At 32.9% G+C, this 17,813-nt stretch overlaps 1 protein-coding gene across 1 annotated transcript; it reads left to right on the forward strand.

The window, feature by feature from the left end:
- The first annotated feature begins 9,494 nt into the window (after window positions 1-9,494).
- On the forward strand, window positions 9,495-15,595 carry LOC131037349 (heat shock cognate 70 kDa protein). The gene is made up of 3 exons (XM_057969462.2): window positions 9,495-9,831; window positions 12,589-13,406; window positions 14,476-15,595. Exons 1-3 carry the CDS (start codon window positions 9,597-9,599, stop codon window positions 15,313-15,315), a joined length of 1,893 nt encoding a protein of 630 aa, XP_057825445.2. The 5' UTR covers window positions 9,495-9,596; the 3' UTR covers window positions 15,316-15,595.
- The last annotated feature ends 2,218 nt before the right edge of the window (window positions 15,596-17,813 follow it).

A 17,813-nucleotide genomic window follows, 5' to 3' on the forward strand; every position in this document is an offset into this window, starting at 1 on the left:
ACTCTCTTGGTTTCTACAAATCTTTGGCCTTCGAAGCTCAAATTGGGGGCACAAATAGAACAATCTTGACAAACCTAAATGCATGATAGTAGTACTCGAAACAAGCTTTCCAATGATTATTATTTTAATATACATTGAATTTATTATGATTTTTTTTTAAAATTTACTAAACACGGGTTTCTCACCAAACATCAACTCTTGTGTTCAACACTTATGGAAAAATAGTAAACAAGTGAAAAAAAAATCTGAAAAATATCTATGCAATAGGTATTGAAGTCCTCTTTCCAACAAATTTTTTTTTTAAAATGATACATACACAAAAAGTTACAAGCTACCAAATGAACATATGTCAAAATTACAGTTGACTTAAAAACTTAATAAAACATGAAATATTGAAGGTAATGTTATGAAATCAATTGCAAACAGTAGATATGGATGTTACAAACTAAATTTGAAAAAACGTTATGCCATACCAAATGAGTATCACTCTTTAAAAATGTAGTTTTTTTGTAAAAAACTAGTTTTCGTGGGAGATAGAAAAATGGAAACAACTTGATTTCAAAAAAAAAAATTAAAAATATATTTAGAATATACACACAAAATGTCACAAATCACTAGTTCACATCATCTACAAATTCCTTATGGTTTAGCAGTAATAGGTGTCCGAATGTGAAATTTTTTCTCAAAGTTAATATTGCAGTGTCAAAGCTGGCTAAAAAGTGTAACCAAGTATTGTGGGTTCACCCCCATTCTCAAACATCCTGCCAACGTGTACATAAAATATAACTTAAACTTAAATAACCATTCTCAAACATCCTGCCAATATATACATAAAATATAACTTAAACTTAAATAAGTACTTATTTAAGTTTATGTTATATTTTATGTGTATATTGGTGGGATGTTTGAGAATGGTTTGAGATATCTATGAGTCATAATGCAAATTCTAGATTTTAGGAGATCTTATAATAAATGTTATATTTTATGTATATGTCCTAATGAAATAAAACTAAGAGTAGGCCAAAGGAATCAACATCTAAGGCCATGTTCCTTTTCTAGCTTAATGTCGACAAAATGTGTACGTTTTTGCTTGTTTACCATAACAAGTGCACGTTATAATGTGTGCATGCTTTTTTGCATAAAAGTGTGTACATGTTTATATTTTAAATAACACGTACATGTTTTAATTTAAAGAACACACGTATGTGTTATGGCTCAGATTTTTCATGCCTTAAAATGTACGCGGTTTTTGAATTTATCAAAAACACGCACGCATTTTGTCTATTTTAGGCATTTTTTTGCTAGTGGCCACTTTTTTGTTCACCATCTTGGTGCACATACCCTATGGTTCTTCTCATTATCCCATGAGTAAAAACACTAGAACTCGAATCTACAAACTTGTCACAGGATACACCACTCTCTCTAATGTCCTTTATAGGTGAGGCTATAATGTTCTCCTTCATTGTCTCAACAAATTAGATATTCTCATTGTCCTTGAGGAAGCACATTCAAATGCTTGTGGGGTGCATTTTGGTGGTAAATCTTTGGTCTAAAAGCTACTTTGAATAGGATAATATTGGTAAATTATGGAAAAGGATTCCTTTGATTTTGTCAAAAAGTGTCATTAGTGTCAATAACTTCTACCTATGAACTTAGAGCTTAGGCTACTCCTTATCCATTTTCCTTATGGAGTTCAGATCTCATGAGAAAATTTCTCCTCCTCCTTCTCAAGGACATAGTTTTTTTTATCATAGATACAAATTACTTTATGAAATGGTTTGAAGTTATTCCTCCTTTACAAAGAGAGAGAGGTGACAACCTAAACAATGGGGGGAGAGAATGAGAGAGTGTAGGAGAGAGATAGATATTTGGGTGAGGGAGGTAGAGATAGAGAGGGAGAGATGAAGAAAGGGATGGAGGGACATAGAGAGGGGAGAGAAATGTGAGAAAGAAAAGAGAGAGGGAGAGGGAGAGATAGAGGGAAGTGTCAATATGGGTTATACCCTCAACCCTATGTACTATAAACCATGTACTATCAATCTTGTACCCTAGACCCTACACCAATATCCTCAACCCTAAACCCTATACCCTAAACCCTATATCCTACACCCTATTCTAAAATACCTATACCCTTAACAATTTATATACCTTATACCATATACCATATAAAAGAGAGAGAGAGGTAATGACCTAGAGAGGGGAGGAGAGGAGAGACAAAATAACAAAGAGATAGGAGTAAGAAAGGATGGAGGAGAGGTATAGATGGAGGGAGTGAAGTACCTAAAGGAGAAGGAGGGGAGAGAAGATAAGAAGAGAACTCATAAAAGGGGATGGGTAAGGGGGGATGGAGAGGGAGGGGGACAAATAAAGAGGGGACATATAGATAGGTTAGATAACTAGAGGGGAAGAGAGACATGAGAGACCTAGATGGGGAGAGAGAGATTTGAGATAGGTAGAGGGGGATAGAGGGATGTGGGTAATAAGACATGGATGGAGAGAGGGGGAGAGGGAAACCTATCTAGAGTGGAGAGACAGACAGACAGATAGACAGACAAACAGACAAAGACAAAGACAGAGACAGAGAAGTGACAACTTGAACAATGGAGAGGGAGATAATAAGAAAGAGTGGAGGGGGAGATAGATATGGGGGTAAGGAGGGAGGGGGAGACAGAGAGGGGGAGAGGAAGAAATGGAGGGAGGGACCTATAAAGGGGATAGAGATGTGAGAGAACAAAGAGAGAGAGGGAGAGAAAGAGATATAGGGAAGCATCAATATGTGTAATACCTTCAACCCTATGTACCCTAAATCCTATAATAAGATCCTCAACCTTAAACCCCATACCCTCAAACATATATCCTACACCTTATTCCCTAAACTCTATACAAGGGAGGTAGATGCATGATCAAGAGAGTCGAGGGAGAGAAAAAATAAGAGAAAGAAGAACAAAAAGAAAGATAAGGCTAAGGAGGGTGGGAGGGAGAGGTAGACAAGGAGTGACTAAGATCCCTACAGAGGGGAGAGGTAGAGAGAGTTCACAAAGAGAGAAATATGCGTAAGGAGGTAGGGAGAGAGGTGGAGAGGGAGCGAAAAAATTAGAGAGGGGAAATATAGAGGTGAGAGACCTTAAGCCTAGGGAGAGAGGGTTAAGAGACCTAGGATTAGAGATAGAGGTGAGAGAGATAGAGGGGGAGAGAGGAATGGGTAATAAGATAGGAAGAGAGGTAGTGAGGTAAAGAGGGATGGAGGGAGAGACCTAGAGATGGGGAGGGAGAGGGTGGGAGGGATAGGTAGTGATTGAGAGAATGGAGAGAGAGAGGGGGGGGAGAGAAACAAGAGAGGGAGAGAGAGGGATAAGCAGGGAATATGAGATAGAGAGGGTGGGAGATATCTAGAGAGAAGAGAAAAAGGTGTGAGAGAGAGAGAGAGAAGAGAGGAAGAGACATAGGTCTAGATTTTTGGGGAGATGTAGAGAGAGAGAGAGAGAGAGAGCATGCTGATAAGAGCACATTGATTACTAAAATTTCACTATCTGGAAATTTATATGATCCTCTAAATCTTAGAATCTACATTATAACTCCTAGATATATGAAACCGCTCTCAACCATCTTGCCAATATATACATAAAATATAAATTAAAGCATAAGAAAGTAATCTTATACTTAAATGTTATATTTTATGTATATATTACATTGATAGCTCAAGAGAGAGAGAGGGGGGGAGAGAGAGTGAGGTGGAGAAATTACTAATGTAATGCATTTGGCAAGTGCCGAATTTGGCACACGCCAAATGGAAAAAAAATAATTTCATATTGGGTGCTTGCCATGTTTGGCACTCACCAAATGTTTTGCATTAGAAACACCAAGCCTTTGGCTTGTATTTGCCTTGGGCATATAACCCAAATGCTTGGATGATCATTTTAGGGTCGAGACATGTTTTTCTGAAAAGAAAAAAATTCTCTTGTTTTTTGTTGTGCTCTCCAACAAGGTTGCACGTGTTTCAATGCAAACAAAATGAACTTCATGATGATGTTAAGCTCTCTCTCTCAACTATCCAACCATATATTTTTTCACATTTTGATTATGTTTAAAGGTTTTCATCTCTAATCTCTTTTGTTAGTGTGTCTATTTTTTGTCAAAAACCAACATCATGTGTTATTTCGGGCAAAGATTTTTACTCGTTAATTGATTACAAATTATTATTTTTTGAAACTATACTCTATTCTACACATACTAAAAAGAAAAAGAAAAATAGTTTTCAAAAAAATTAAGGGGAAGCACACTCAAATTATTGTTTTTTAGGATGTGTCAACTCTTGAAAATTAGTAAAAAATCATATATTCATTAAAAAAATTAGCTGAAAAAACTGGCATAAACTACATGATGTTAGCTAATTTCTCACCAAAGTGCTTTTAAAAATTCTAAACAAAAGTTGACATTTTTTAGGGATCACACAAGATGTTATGTTTTTTTTTAAACAATAGGACCACTTTGTGTACTCTCCCTTTTTGAAACCCTTAACCTCCACCATTTTCAAAACAAAATAGTATTTTAAAAAGTAGATTTGAAGCAATACAACTCGTGTTCTTGTTGCATCTTCAAATTTTGAGTGTAACTATCTTCATTTTCTCATCAAATTTCATACTGGTTGATTTCAAAAAAAAGTGGCATCTTAAGACCCATTTTTGGTCCCCCATCTTGGTGCACTTACCCTTAGGATTAGGGTTAGGTTTATGGATATGATTAGGTTTAGATTTATATTTAGGTTTATGTTTAGGTTTGGGTTTGGGTTTAGGGTTAGGGTTAGGGTTTAATTACGATCATAGTTAAGATTACATTAATAATTAAATTAGGGTTCAAATATGATTAGGTTTATGGATTCAATTAGATTTACTCTTAGGGTTAGGATCATAATTCAATAAAGGTTCAAAGTATGATTTAGGGCTCAATCAGAGATATGGTTCAATCAAAATTTAATTAGGATCAAGGTTATGGTTAGGGTTCATTTCTAGGATTAAGGTTAGAATTCAATTAGGATTAGAGTTAGGGATTAATTTGGGTTAAGATTTAATAATGATAAGGGTTAGGGTTAAATTAGGGTTAATGTATACTTATGTTTAGGGTTAGATTTCAATTAGGATTAAGAATTAATTATGGTTAGAGTTAGAGTTTAATTAGGGTTAGCATTCACATATTGTTAGGGTCAGGCTTCAATTAGGGTAAGTGTTAGTGTTGGAGTTGGGGTTAGGGTTCAATTTGGGTCATAATATAATTAGGGTTTTGACTTAGGGTTTGTGTTTAATAAGGATTCAATTAGGATTAGGGTTACAATTGAGTTTTAATTAGGGTTAGGGTTCAATTATGGTTATTGTTTAATTAAATTTTAGTCAGGGTTAGGGTCAAATAAGAGTTTAAGGGTTCAATTAGGCTTATGATTTGATTAATGTTAGGGTTTCATTAGGATTAGGGTTTACCTAAGTTTATGGTTCAATTAGGGTTTGTGTTCTCTTAGGATATAATTAGGATTAGAATTTGATGATAAAGATTGGAGGTAGGGTTAGGGTTGAGGTTCAAATAAGGTTAGGGTCAAGTTTAGAGTTAAGATTCAATTAGGAATATGTTTAGGGTTCAATAAGTATTAAGATTTAGTTGCAGTTAGGTTTAGTGTTAGTATTAAGGTTTAATTAGGCTAAGAGTATGTTTAGGGTCAAGGTTTAATTAGGGCTAATATTTAGTTAGGGTTCAAAATTATGGTTCAATTAAAGTTAGGGTTCAATTAGTACTAAGGTTCCTATGGTTATAGTTAAAATTCAATTAAGGTTAGGGTTTAATTAGGAGTAAGGTTCCTAAGGTTAAGGTTTAATTAGTCTTAGGATTAGAATATTCAATTAGAGTTAGGGTTTAATATGGGTCAAGATTAAGGTTAGGATTGACACAAACCCTAAACCTATCCATAAACTTACACCTAGCTCTAGCACTAATTGTAATTATAACCTTAAAATCACCCTAAAACTAACCATAATTCTAATAATAACTCTAACTCTTTAACACTAATTATCAACATGATTGTTAACACCAACCCTAATCCTAACCTTATTTATAACCCTAACCCTAAAACTAAACTTAAAACTCTAACATTAATTGTAATTCTAGCACTAACCCTACCCCTAATTATGATCTTAACACTAGCTACTAATACTCTAGTAGTGACCAAATGAACATATGATTATAATTTGATAGTGACAATGCCAAAAAGAGGCTTGGAAAGTGTTATCATAAGGCACACTAAGGCAAGGGCCCAAAAAGGAGAGTGAAATTGTAATGAGTTACAATTTAAAACACTACAAACCCTAACCTTAATCTTAACCCTAAATAAACCCTAATATTGAATCATAACCCTTATTAATATTAGGGTCATGGTTGGGATTAGAATTAGGATTTGTGTTAGGGTTACAATTAGAATTAATTTTATTTTTAGAATTAGGGTTAGAGTTAGGGTCAGATGTAGAATTAAAGCTAATTTTAGAATTAGGGTTAGAGTTGGGGTCCGATATAGAATTAAAGTTATGGTTTGTGTTAGAATTATTATGTTAAGGGTTAGGTTAGAGTAAGAGTAAAGGTTAGGGTTAGGGTTAGAATTAGAATAAGTGTCAGTTTAGGCTTGTAGTTAGAGTTAGGGTTAGAATTACAATTAGTGTTAGTGTTGGGTTATAAATAATATTATTTTTAGGTTTAAGGTTAACATTAGAGTTGGGGTTAGGGCTAGGAATAGAGTTAGACTTAGACATAGGTTTAAGATTAGAGTTATAGATGGACTTGAAATCAGTGTTGGGTTATAAATAATATTATTTTTAGGTTTAAGGTTAACATTAGAGTTGGGGTTAGGGCTAGGAATAGAGTTAGACTTAGACATAGGTTTAAGGTTAAAGTTACAATTAGTATTAGTGTTGGGGTTAAAAATAGTTTTAGGTTTTGAGTCAGAGTTAAAGTTAAAATTAGTGTTAGTTTTGGGGTTGGCTTGGGAATTAGGATTAGGAAATTAGACTTGCAATAATGTTAGAGGGAGTTATAGGTTTATGGTTAGGGCTAAGATTAAAATGAAATTTTGGGTTAGGTTTACAATTAGAATCAGAGTTAGTTTTATAATTTGTATTCTAATTAGGGTTAGGGTTAGGATTATGGTTAGGTAAATAATTAGAGCTCAGGTTCAGGTTAAAATTATTATAATTGTTAGAGTTAGGACCTAAGAGTTAGAGTTAAACTTAAAATTAGTGTTAGTTGTATGTTTGGGGCTAGGGTTAGGGTTAAAGATAAGACATAAAATTAGTGTTAGTTATAATGGGTTTGGGGTTAGGTTTAGGGTTAGTCTTAGAGTTAGAATTAAGGTTAGTGTTAGTGTCTAAGTTAGGGTTAAGGTTGGGATTAGCATTATAAACCTAGTTATGGTTAGGACTAGGGTAGGGATAGAATTAGGTTTAGGTTTAGGATTAGTGTTAAGGTTTAATTATGATTACAATTAAGGTTGGGGTTACAATTAAATTAGGGTTCATTTATGATTAGGTTTAGGGATTCAATTAGGTTTACTATTAGGGTTAGGGTCATGATTTAATTAGGGTTCAAATTTAGGTTTAGGGTTTCATTAAGGATATGGTTCGATCAAAGTTTAATTAAGATTAGGGTTAGGGTTAGAATTCAATTAGGATTAGAGTTAGGGTAAATACTTTGGGTTAAGATTTAATATGGGTTTGGGTTAGGGTTTAATTACGGTTAGAGTTAAATTTTAATTAGGGTTAATGTACACTTATGGTTAGGGTTAGAGTTCAATTATGGTTAGAGATAGAGTTTAATTAGGGTTAACATTCACTTATGGTTAGGGTTAGGGTTCAATTAGAGTAAGCGATAGTGTTGAGGTTGTGGTTTGGGTTTAATTTGGGTTAGAATTTGATCAATGTTTTGATTTAAGGTTAGAGTTCAATTAGGGCTCAATTAGGATTAGGGTTATGGTTAGATTTTAATTAGGGTTAGGGTTCAATTATGATTATGTTTTAATTAAGGTTTAATTAGGGTTAGGATTTGATAAGGGTAAGGGTTCAATTAGGGTTATATTTTAATTAATGTTAGGATTTATTAGGATTATTGTTTAACTAAGTTTAGGGTTAAATTAGGGTTTATGTTCACTTAAAGATATAGTTAAGGTTAGGATTCGATGATAAAGCTTGGAGTTAGGATTAGGGTTGGGGTTGGGATTCAAATAAGGTTAGGGTCAAGTTTAGAGTTAAGATTCAATTAGGATTACATTTAGGGTTCATTAATTATTAAGATTTAGTTAGTGTTAGTGTTAGGATTAGTATTAAGGTTTAATAAGGCTAAGAATATGTTTAGGGTTAGGGTTCAATGAGGGTTATTATTTAGTTAGGGTTCAAAACTATGGTTAAAATTCAATCAAAGTTAGGGTTCAATTAAGAATAAGGTTCCTAGGGTTATGGTTTCAATTCAATTAAGGTTAGGGTTCAATTAGGAGTAAGGTTCCTAAGGTTAAGGTTTAATCAGAGTTATGATTAGAACTCAATTAGGGTTAGTTTTCAATTAAGGTTAGAGTTAGGATTTAATATGATATAGGGTTCAATAAGGGTTGATATTAAGGTTTGGATTGACCTAAACCCTAAACTTATATGCAAACCTACACCTAGCTCTAGTACTAATTGTAATTCTAACCTTAAACTCACCTTAAAACAAACAATAATTCTAACAATAACTCTAACCCTAACCCTAACTATAATACTAATTATCAACACAAATGTTAGCACTAACCCTAATCTTATTTCTAACCCTAAACCTAAACCTAAACTTAACTCTAACACTAACCCTAACCCTAATTATGATCTAACACTTTACTACTGTTAATTAAATTAATTATCAACATAAATACAAATTATTAGTAGTATCTTAAAGTTAAATTATTTAAATTTTTTTTTTGCAAAAATAATTATGACTTTAAATGAATTTTATTTTATAAATGAAAAATAATACTATAACTTTATTATTACAAATAATAAGAATTCATTTGATATTTTACAAGTTACAACCCAAATGCTATTAGCATATGTAACTTTAACAACTTACATACAAAATACCAAAAAATATCCTTGACGAGATGCCTATTACATCTATGCATGTAACAAATTGATTGAAATATATATTTTTTTCTTCTTCTTCTTGTATGGAATTGAACATGGAGCTGTATGCAACTGAATATAGCTTCAAAGGTTCTACACTAGAATGGAGTTTATTCTTGATGAACGATCCAAGCTTTTTAGTGGGTTCAGATCAATCTAGAATAAAGATATTTCCGTGTTGAGGAGGAGTTGGGATTTTTTTTCCTGTGGAATCTAACTTTCGCTTTAAAATCTTTGCATCAAAATAACTTTCATCTCACTTTTCCTGTGTGATTCTGATTCTCATGGACCGTCTACACCAATAAATGGGCTACCCCAAAGCAGTGTGGATGGTGGTGTTGTTCTTCCTTTCACCATTGCTGTTATTTCTCTAGCCTTCAAATTTGATTGTAGTCTGTGTAAGTCCTTTGTTAAGGTCATACAATGGTTGCAGCCAAGGCGAAATCCAGTTCCAATGGGGAAGTAGAAGCCATAGGAATAGATTTGGGAACAACGTACAGCTGCGTAGGAGTATGGCAATATGACCGTGTGGAAATCATTGTCAATGATCAGGGCAATCGTACTACTCCATCTTGCGTTGCCTTTACTGAGACTGAACGTCTCATAGGGGAGGCTGCTAAAAATCAAGCTGCCATGAATCCTGCAAATACTGTATTTGGTAAGTAGTTTCAATCCTCCTTTTGCTTATCATGTTAAAAAAGACATATTGGCTTGGTGGTTTTGCTCATTCTTGCTGGTCTTTGGATTGGACAGCTTAAATCATTGGTATTTTGATTTCTAAACTTATAAGTGTTAAACAAATAGAGTTGATTGACGTTCTCTCGACTTAATATGTTGCTGTGTGTGACTAGTAAGAAAAAAAATGATTGATGAGTTATCATTTGACAGTAGATCTGAAAACTGTAAAGATATTAGAAAGATTTACGAATTTAAGCAAGTTTCATTTTGAAATAATCTATTTTTAATCGATAAAATTATAAAATTTTATATGTATATTTATTCTATGGTGTTGGATATTATTTATTAAAAGTAATTAAATTTTAGTTCTTGGTTTAGATTGAGGTCAATCTAATGTAGGGTTGTATAGAATATTATAAATTGTTAAAAAAATTGGTTAAAGAATGGTATAGGTCTATTTTAAATAATACATAAATTTGTAAAAAAATATATTCAGTTTATAAATTCAGTTTTTTAAGAGTAAAGATGTCTTAATTTTTTGTTGTTGTTTCTAGTTTAGATTGTGTGTGTTTGTTTGCATCAACATTTCAGATCACACCTTTGTGATTTCTCTACTTCATGAGCTACCTACCATCTTGATGATGGATCACAAAGTGTGATATGAAACATTGAAGTAAACAACAAAAACTATTTGGATTGTGGAAAACTAATATCTAATTTATTTTTTGAATTAAAATCTAATATCTTATATAGCTCTTGTTTTTGTGTATGTCTATTATTACATAATTTATGATAGAATTTAAATAAATAAATGCTTATGAATATCATGTGGTACACTAGTTTTTTAAAGGAAATATAGAAACTTTCTTAATAATTAGTTAATTTTCTTTATTAATGAATAAGTTTGAATACAAACCAAGTAAAGATGTCTAGATGATGAATTGGTCATGTAGTATTGTAATGCAAGTCTTACTACTTTGTAATGTGATGTGTAAAGATCAAATATAAACTATGTACTAGGTCTTAAATACGAGAGTTGATGAGTAATAGTTATAGGGTTCACTTAAAAAACAAGAAAATGATTTTGAATTAGGAAGATTGTGTTGTAGGTGCAATCATATCTAAGGGACAAAGCCACAACCTCAATTGAGTCTAGAGTGATAGAAACATACATAAATGAATCAATCATATTTTACAATGATTGATTAAGTATAACAAAAATTAGATTTAAGACTAAAATTAACTTGCACAAAAAACAAACAAATTAAACATAAGAATAATATGTTTACAACAAAAACAATAAATATAAAACAAAAATTAAAATCATATTCTAATCTAATTTATAAAAATTAAATAAATTATCAAACTACAGCAAAAAAATTAATTGTATTGAGATGAATGATAAATTGATCCTAAACTGTTACTATAATCTATATCATTAGATGATAGAATATCCTCATATAAATGTTGATTTTAGAGTTTAATAAGATTTAATGAACAAACATTAATTATATCTAAACAATTAGATTCTTTAAAATATTTACTTAAAAAATTGTATCTTCAAGATAGTTGAGTTTCTAAATAATTCATCTTTGTACTAGAAATTTTTATCTGATATGATAGAAATTAAAATAGATTCATTTTGCGATGCAAGAGAGCTCCCAATACTGTCTAGAAAGAGTAATTTAAAAAGTTAGTTTCATTTTCGTAAGGATCCATCCAGCGTAAGATTGCATCCAATATTACAAATTATAAAAATCGGATTTTTATCTGATATGATAGAAATTAAAATAGATTCATTTTGCGATGCAAGAGAGCTCCCAATACTGTCTAGAAAGAGTAATTTAAAAAGTTAATTTCATCTTCGTAAGGATCCATCCAGCGTAAGATTGCATCCAATATTACAAATTATAAAAATCGGATTTTTATCTGATATGATAGAAATTAAAATAGATTCATTTTGCGATGCAAAAGAGCTCCCAATACTGTCTAGAAAGAGTAATTTAAAAAGTTAATTTCATCTTCGTAAGGATCCATCCAGCGTAAGATTGCATCCAATATTACAAATTATAAAAATCGGTCTACAGAGTAGTCTACCTCCATGAAAAATAATACGTCAAATTCAAGAAGAAATCTGTTTAGTTTATGAGTTCAAATCGGTAAGAAAAATAGGTGATTACCAGAATAAGATATAAGAGATTCCAAAAAAGTGAGAAGCGGCCTGTTCTCAAATGACCTATGGTGGGAATTTGAATAAACGAATTTATATACTCTGGTACACTAATTTTTTGGAAAATGGTATCAGAAATTTCCTCCCAGTGGAGCTATTTCTTATAATGTAATGTTGCAGCTGGGAGTTTGTTTTGTTAATTGTATGAGTGTATGTTGATCTTATCAGTTATATATCTAGATATCTTTGAAAGTTTGAATCTTGATGAATGACATATTTACAAAACATGTTTAAATCTTGATGAATGACGTACTCAAAAAATATACCATCATTCTTATGAATCTTGATAAATGACAATTCAAAAAACATACCATCACTCTCATCAATTGTACTCAATCAATTGAATTATAACCTTACACGGATACATACATCTATCAATTGAATTATAACCTTACACGGATACAGACATCCATCCCCCCTGCCTCCCAAGCCCCAGCCCCCAGCCCCCAGCCCCACTCTATGTACATGATTTCATCATTTGGGTAATGATTGATTTTGATGATGCAGATGCAAAACGGCTGATTGCCAGAAAGTTCGGTGATCCAATTGTCCAAACAGACATGAAACTGTGGCCATTCAAGATTGTTGCAGGTCAAGGAGACAAGCCCCTGATCCTAGTCCAATACAAAGGAGAGACAAAGAAACTCTCTGCAGAGGAAATCTCCTCCATGGTATTGGCAAAAATGAAGGAAATTGCAGAATCCTTCCTAGGCAAAACAGTAAAAAATGCAGTCATTACAGTTCCCGCCTACTTCAATGATTCACAAAGGCAAGCCACCAAGGACGCCGGGGCCATTTCTGGGCTGAATGTCACGAGAATTATCAATGAGCCCACTGCAGCAGCAATAGCCTATGGGCTTGACCAAAAGAGCGAGACAGGCAGTGACAGAGAAAAAAGTATACTTATTTTCGACCTGGGTGGAGGAACATTCGATGTATCAATCCTGACCTTAGCTGGAGGAGTCTTTGAAGTGAAAGCCACAGCAGGGGATACCCATCTGGGTGGTGAAGACTTCGACAATAGAATGGTGAATCACTTTGTCCAGGAGTTCAAGCAAAAGCACAAGAAGGATATGAGTGCCAATGCCAAGGCAATGCGGCGCCTGAAGACTGCCTGTGAGAGAGCCAAAAGAACCCTCTCCACCACTACTCAGACTGCCATTGAGATTGACTCCTTGCATGAAGGAATTGACTTCCATGCCAGGATAACCAGAGCCAAATTTGAAGAGCTCAACATAGACTTGTTCAAGAAATGTATTGAACCTGTGGACAAATGCCTCAGAGATGCCAAGATGGAGAAGTCTGTCATCAGTGAAGTCGTTCTGGTAATATGCTCTATCAGATCATACTATCAAACTGTTCTTTATGTTCTTCAAGACTATTTTGGACAGCAAGAACATGCAAAACCAGTTGCTTATGCAACTGCTTTTCATGTTCACCAACATCCTAAAATACAATCTGTAGTGAAAATTGGTTCAGCTTAAATCACTCATTTTAAATTTTTGATTTCTTGTGGTAGTTAATCTTAAATCATATTAATAGATTTTGGCTTAAATAGCACATTTTAAGTTTTGACGATAGTTCATCTGAAATCAAACTAATAGATGATCCTATTAGAAACTAGTGTAATTTCCTATGAACCACCTAAACAAATCAATGCTTAGCGTGTGTTGTTTAAGCTTACTCCACTAATAGATGGGTCCTGCTGGAGATGCAAGTGTGTGATTTAGATGAGCCATCTAAACAACTCAAGACTTAAAATATGTTGTTTAAGTCAAACCATGAAAATTTTGTGATTATTAATTATTTTATCACTAATGACTTGATGTGGTTCATGCTGAATGCTTCTTTGTTTTTCTAATATCTAGATGCATGATTTTTAATGGAAGCAAGGAGCTGGGCAAAAACATTGACAATCAGTTTATGAAACTGCTTTTCATGTTCACTAACATCCTTAGAGAGCACAAAGTATAGTGAAAATTGGTTCAGCTTAAACAACACATTTTAAGTGTTGATTTGTTTAAGTAGCTTATCTTAAATCATGTTAATAGATTTTGACTTAAACAACACGCTCTAAGTTTATATTTGTTTGGGTGTTTCATCTGAAATCACACTAAAAGGTGAGTCTTATTGAAGAAGCTAGTGTGATTTCAAATGAGTCACCTAAACATATCAAATCTTAAAATGTGTTGTTTAACCTTTCCCCACCAACAGATTGTTCTTACTGAAAATCCAAATTTCGATGAACCACATAAACAGGGTAATATTTGAATATGTTGTTTAAGCCCAACCGTATAAAATTGATTATGATTATTATTGTATCACTAATGACAGTATGATTCGTACTGAATGCTTCAGGCTTTTTCTAACATCTGGATGCATGCTTTCTAACAGGTAGGGGGGTCCACCAGAATTCCAAAAGTCCAAAAGCTGTTACAGGATTATTTTGGGGGTAAGGAGCTGTGCAAGAGCATCAATCCTGATGAAGCTGTTGCCTATGGTGCAGCAGTGCAGGCTGCCATATTAAATGGAGAAACAAATGAAAAAGTGCAGGATGTTTTGCTCTTGGACGTGGCACCCCTCAGCCTGGGGCTGGAGACCTCAGGAGGAATTATGACTGTCCTCATTCCCAGAAACACTACCATTCCTGCAAAGAAAGAGCGGATCTTTACCACTTATTCAGACAATCAGACCTCTGTTTTGGTTCAGATATACGAAGGTGAAAGAGCTCAGAGCAAAGCTAATAATCTTCTGGGAAAATTTGTGCTATCTGGTATTCCCCCTGCACCAAGAGGGGTCCCTCACATTAATGTTTGTTTTCATATTGATGCTAATGGTATCCTCAATGTCAGTGCCGAAGACAAGACTGCAGGGATTAAGAATACAATCACCATTAACAACGATAAGGGCAGGCTGAGCAAAGCTGAGATTGAGAGAATGGTGCAGGAAGCAGAGAAATACAGAGAAGAAGATGAATATGTCCAAAAAAGATCAGATGCTAGAAACATGTTGGAGAACTATGTCTACAACATGAGAAATACTATCAAGGATGAGAGATTCAGTAAGAAGATCAGCTCTAATGACAAGGACAAAATGCAAAAAGTTATCAAGAGCACAATTGAATGGCTGGATACCAATCAGCTGGCAGATGCTTGTGAGTATGAACAAAAGTTGCATGACCTGGAACATGTTTGTAATCCTGTAATCTCCAATGCTTACAAATCAGCTGCATGAAAGGGTAATAATGAGGGATCAAAGGTTGACTGAATTATGTAAAGGGATATTTGTAATTCACCTGCAATCATGTATGGTAGGATAGTAGAGTCTAGTAGTAGTAGAATATATCATATATGTTTTATAGTATGTACTGTTAAATAATTAGTCTTATTGAAGCATACATTAAAATGAGTACTTTTATGATGATGATAGTGAATTGTGTTTATGAAATCACTATTTAGAAATTAGTGAATTTGTAATCTTTTTATAATTTATAAATCAATTTTACTGTAAAGAATCGAAGCTTTAAATTTTTGTATTGTCTATATTTATGATTATATGACATAATATTATGCATTTAGTTTTTATGACATATTTTATTACCGGTATCATTATATATTTATAAGTAATCTAACTTGATCGTGTCTTATAGAATGATGTTTATTCATTGTAAGTTATACTTTCACTTATTAGAATTAGATAGTCATATAATAATTAAATTTTGTCATATGTAAAATTAGATTTATTTTTTATGAGATTTGTGAATGTTTTTTATATTATTGATAAAGTTGGATTTTTCAAAGGATCCAAACTCTTTTACATAAGACAAAATAGATGTACCAAAGAAGCCCCATGAAGCAATTAAGAAACAACAACTAAAACAAGCAACCCTAGGGTTACAAAAGACAACTCACTAGAGTACACAACAACTAAGAATAGTATCTAGTATTAGAGGTTTAGTGTTGGTAATATGTTTTATAGTTTGTGCAATCAAATTATCAAACTTATTAACTTGGTATACATTAAAATGGATACTTTTATGATAGTGATAGTGTCTTGCATTTTTATGAAATCACCTTACAAAGACTAGTGAATTTGTAATCTTCTATCTAACGTTCAAAGCTTAAAATTTAATGTGTATTGCATATATTTACTTTATATTGCATAATATTATGGATTTAGTTTTCATGATACATTTTATTACCATTATCATTATATATTTATAAGTAATTTAAATTGATTGTTGTCTGTCTTGCCAATTAGAGCAATAACTAGACTTAAAGTCTTAACTCAGGGATTGGTCATCCATTCTGAGTAGCTATCATTTCCATGATTGAGGTTCATTTACTTGTCAACCCAGAGACGTATTACTTGAAATGGGCCTACATTGTTTATGCACTAAGTCCTGGTAAGAGTCACTCTATTCTACTGCAACAACTAAATCTATTGAAATAAACATGCGGAAATATAACAACTGAATGGCTACAGAAAATCTTAACATTAACAGATGGCTCTAAATAAATAATTGTTATCTAAGTTCAAAGCTAACAAACAGGGACTACTATGTCTGCTTTGGCTGCAGGAACAGTCACATGATCTGGTTCCAGTGGCTGCAGGAACAATCAATTGCCTGAACATCTACTGCAGCAAAAGAAAAATTAACTTAACAATTACACGGGAATACTCACCAAGTGGGCCCCCTTGGATGAGTGTATCCAGATCTCAAAAAAATTCTATATGCTCAGAATAACACAATCTTTATTCATCATCTCCAAAAGTTGATACAATACATAAAATAAGAGAAAATCCTTCTAACTCTAAAAACTCTGTCTCTGTCTAACCTCTGCGAAGAGGTGCAGATCTTTATTTATACGAAAGTTATAACAAACTTTCAACTACTTAGATCGTTCCCATGAAACTAGGCGGAAACATTTATTACAATAAGAAGAAGAAGTCAACCATAGAGATCATGGGACTTCGTTATCATGTTGCCAAGAATATAGCGTAATGATTTCTACTAGATCGTTGCTTGTTGAAGACACTCATAAATAGGTCTTGTATTGCCTCACTATTCCTTTGCCGCTTCACTCAAACACCATCTTCTTCACTGTCTTAAATGCTCTCAACCGCCTCGAAATATCTCAATTATTTTCATGGCACAATTCTCCATCTGGCTTAACTTGACCACTTCTGCAGCAACTTATTTACTCCTGCATCAAAAGTTAGAACATACAAGAACATATATATCCATTTTCATCAATCACAACATTTATACATCCACACTTTTAAAATTACCATAGTAATCCACATAGGTATAGGAATATTTTGTCAAAACAATACAAGGTTCAGCGGGTTTAGATATCATTTAATATGCACACAATCAAAACTTTGATATATCCTATGACCTTCACATTGTCCCATTATGCAACTTAAAACACAAGAAAAACTTATCAATCATATATATAAAAGAGCTATTATTTTAGCTCATCAATTATGTCTTAAATAATGATGTTTATTGATTTTGTAAGCTATACTTAACTAATTAGGACTAGATAATCAAAAAATCCTTCAAAATTTATTATATTTAAAATTCTATTTTATTTATGAGATTTGATATATTTTTTATGTTATTGATAAAGGTGGATTTTTGAAAGGGCCTAAACTCTTTTACATATGGTAAAATAAATGTACCAAAGAAGCCCCACAAAGCAAATAAGAAATAACATTTAAACAAG

This window comes from Cryptomeria japonica, chromosome 3, assembly GCF_030272615.1.
Source record: "Cryptomeria japonica chromosome 3, Sugi_1.0, whole genome shotgun sequence".
Lineage (NCBI taxonomy): Eukaryota > Viridiplantae > Streptophyta > Pinopsida > Cupressales > Cupressaceae > Cryptomeria > Cryptomeria japonica.

Excerpts from the sequence above, each read along its gene's own strand:
- LOC131037349 (XM_057969462.2), top strand. The coding sequence starts at position 9,597 with ATGGTTGCAGCCAAGGCGAAATCCAGTTCCAATGGGGAAGTAGAAGCC. Across the intron at positions 9,832-12,588 it reads TCCTGCAAATACTGTATTTG|ATGCAAAACGGCTGATTGCC; the intron begins GTAAGTAGTTTC and ends TTGATGATGCAG. Across the intron at positions 13,407-14,475 it reads TCATCAGTGAAGTCGTTCTG|GTAGGGGGGTCCACCAGAAT; the intron begins GTAATATGCTCT and ends GCTTTCTAACAG.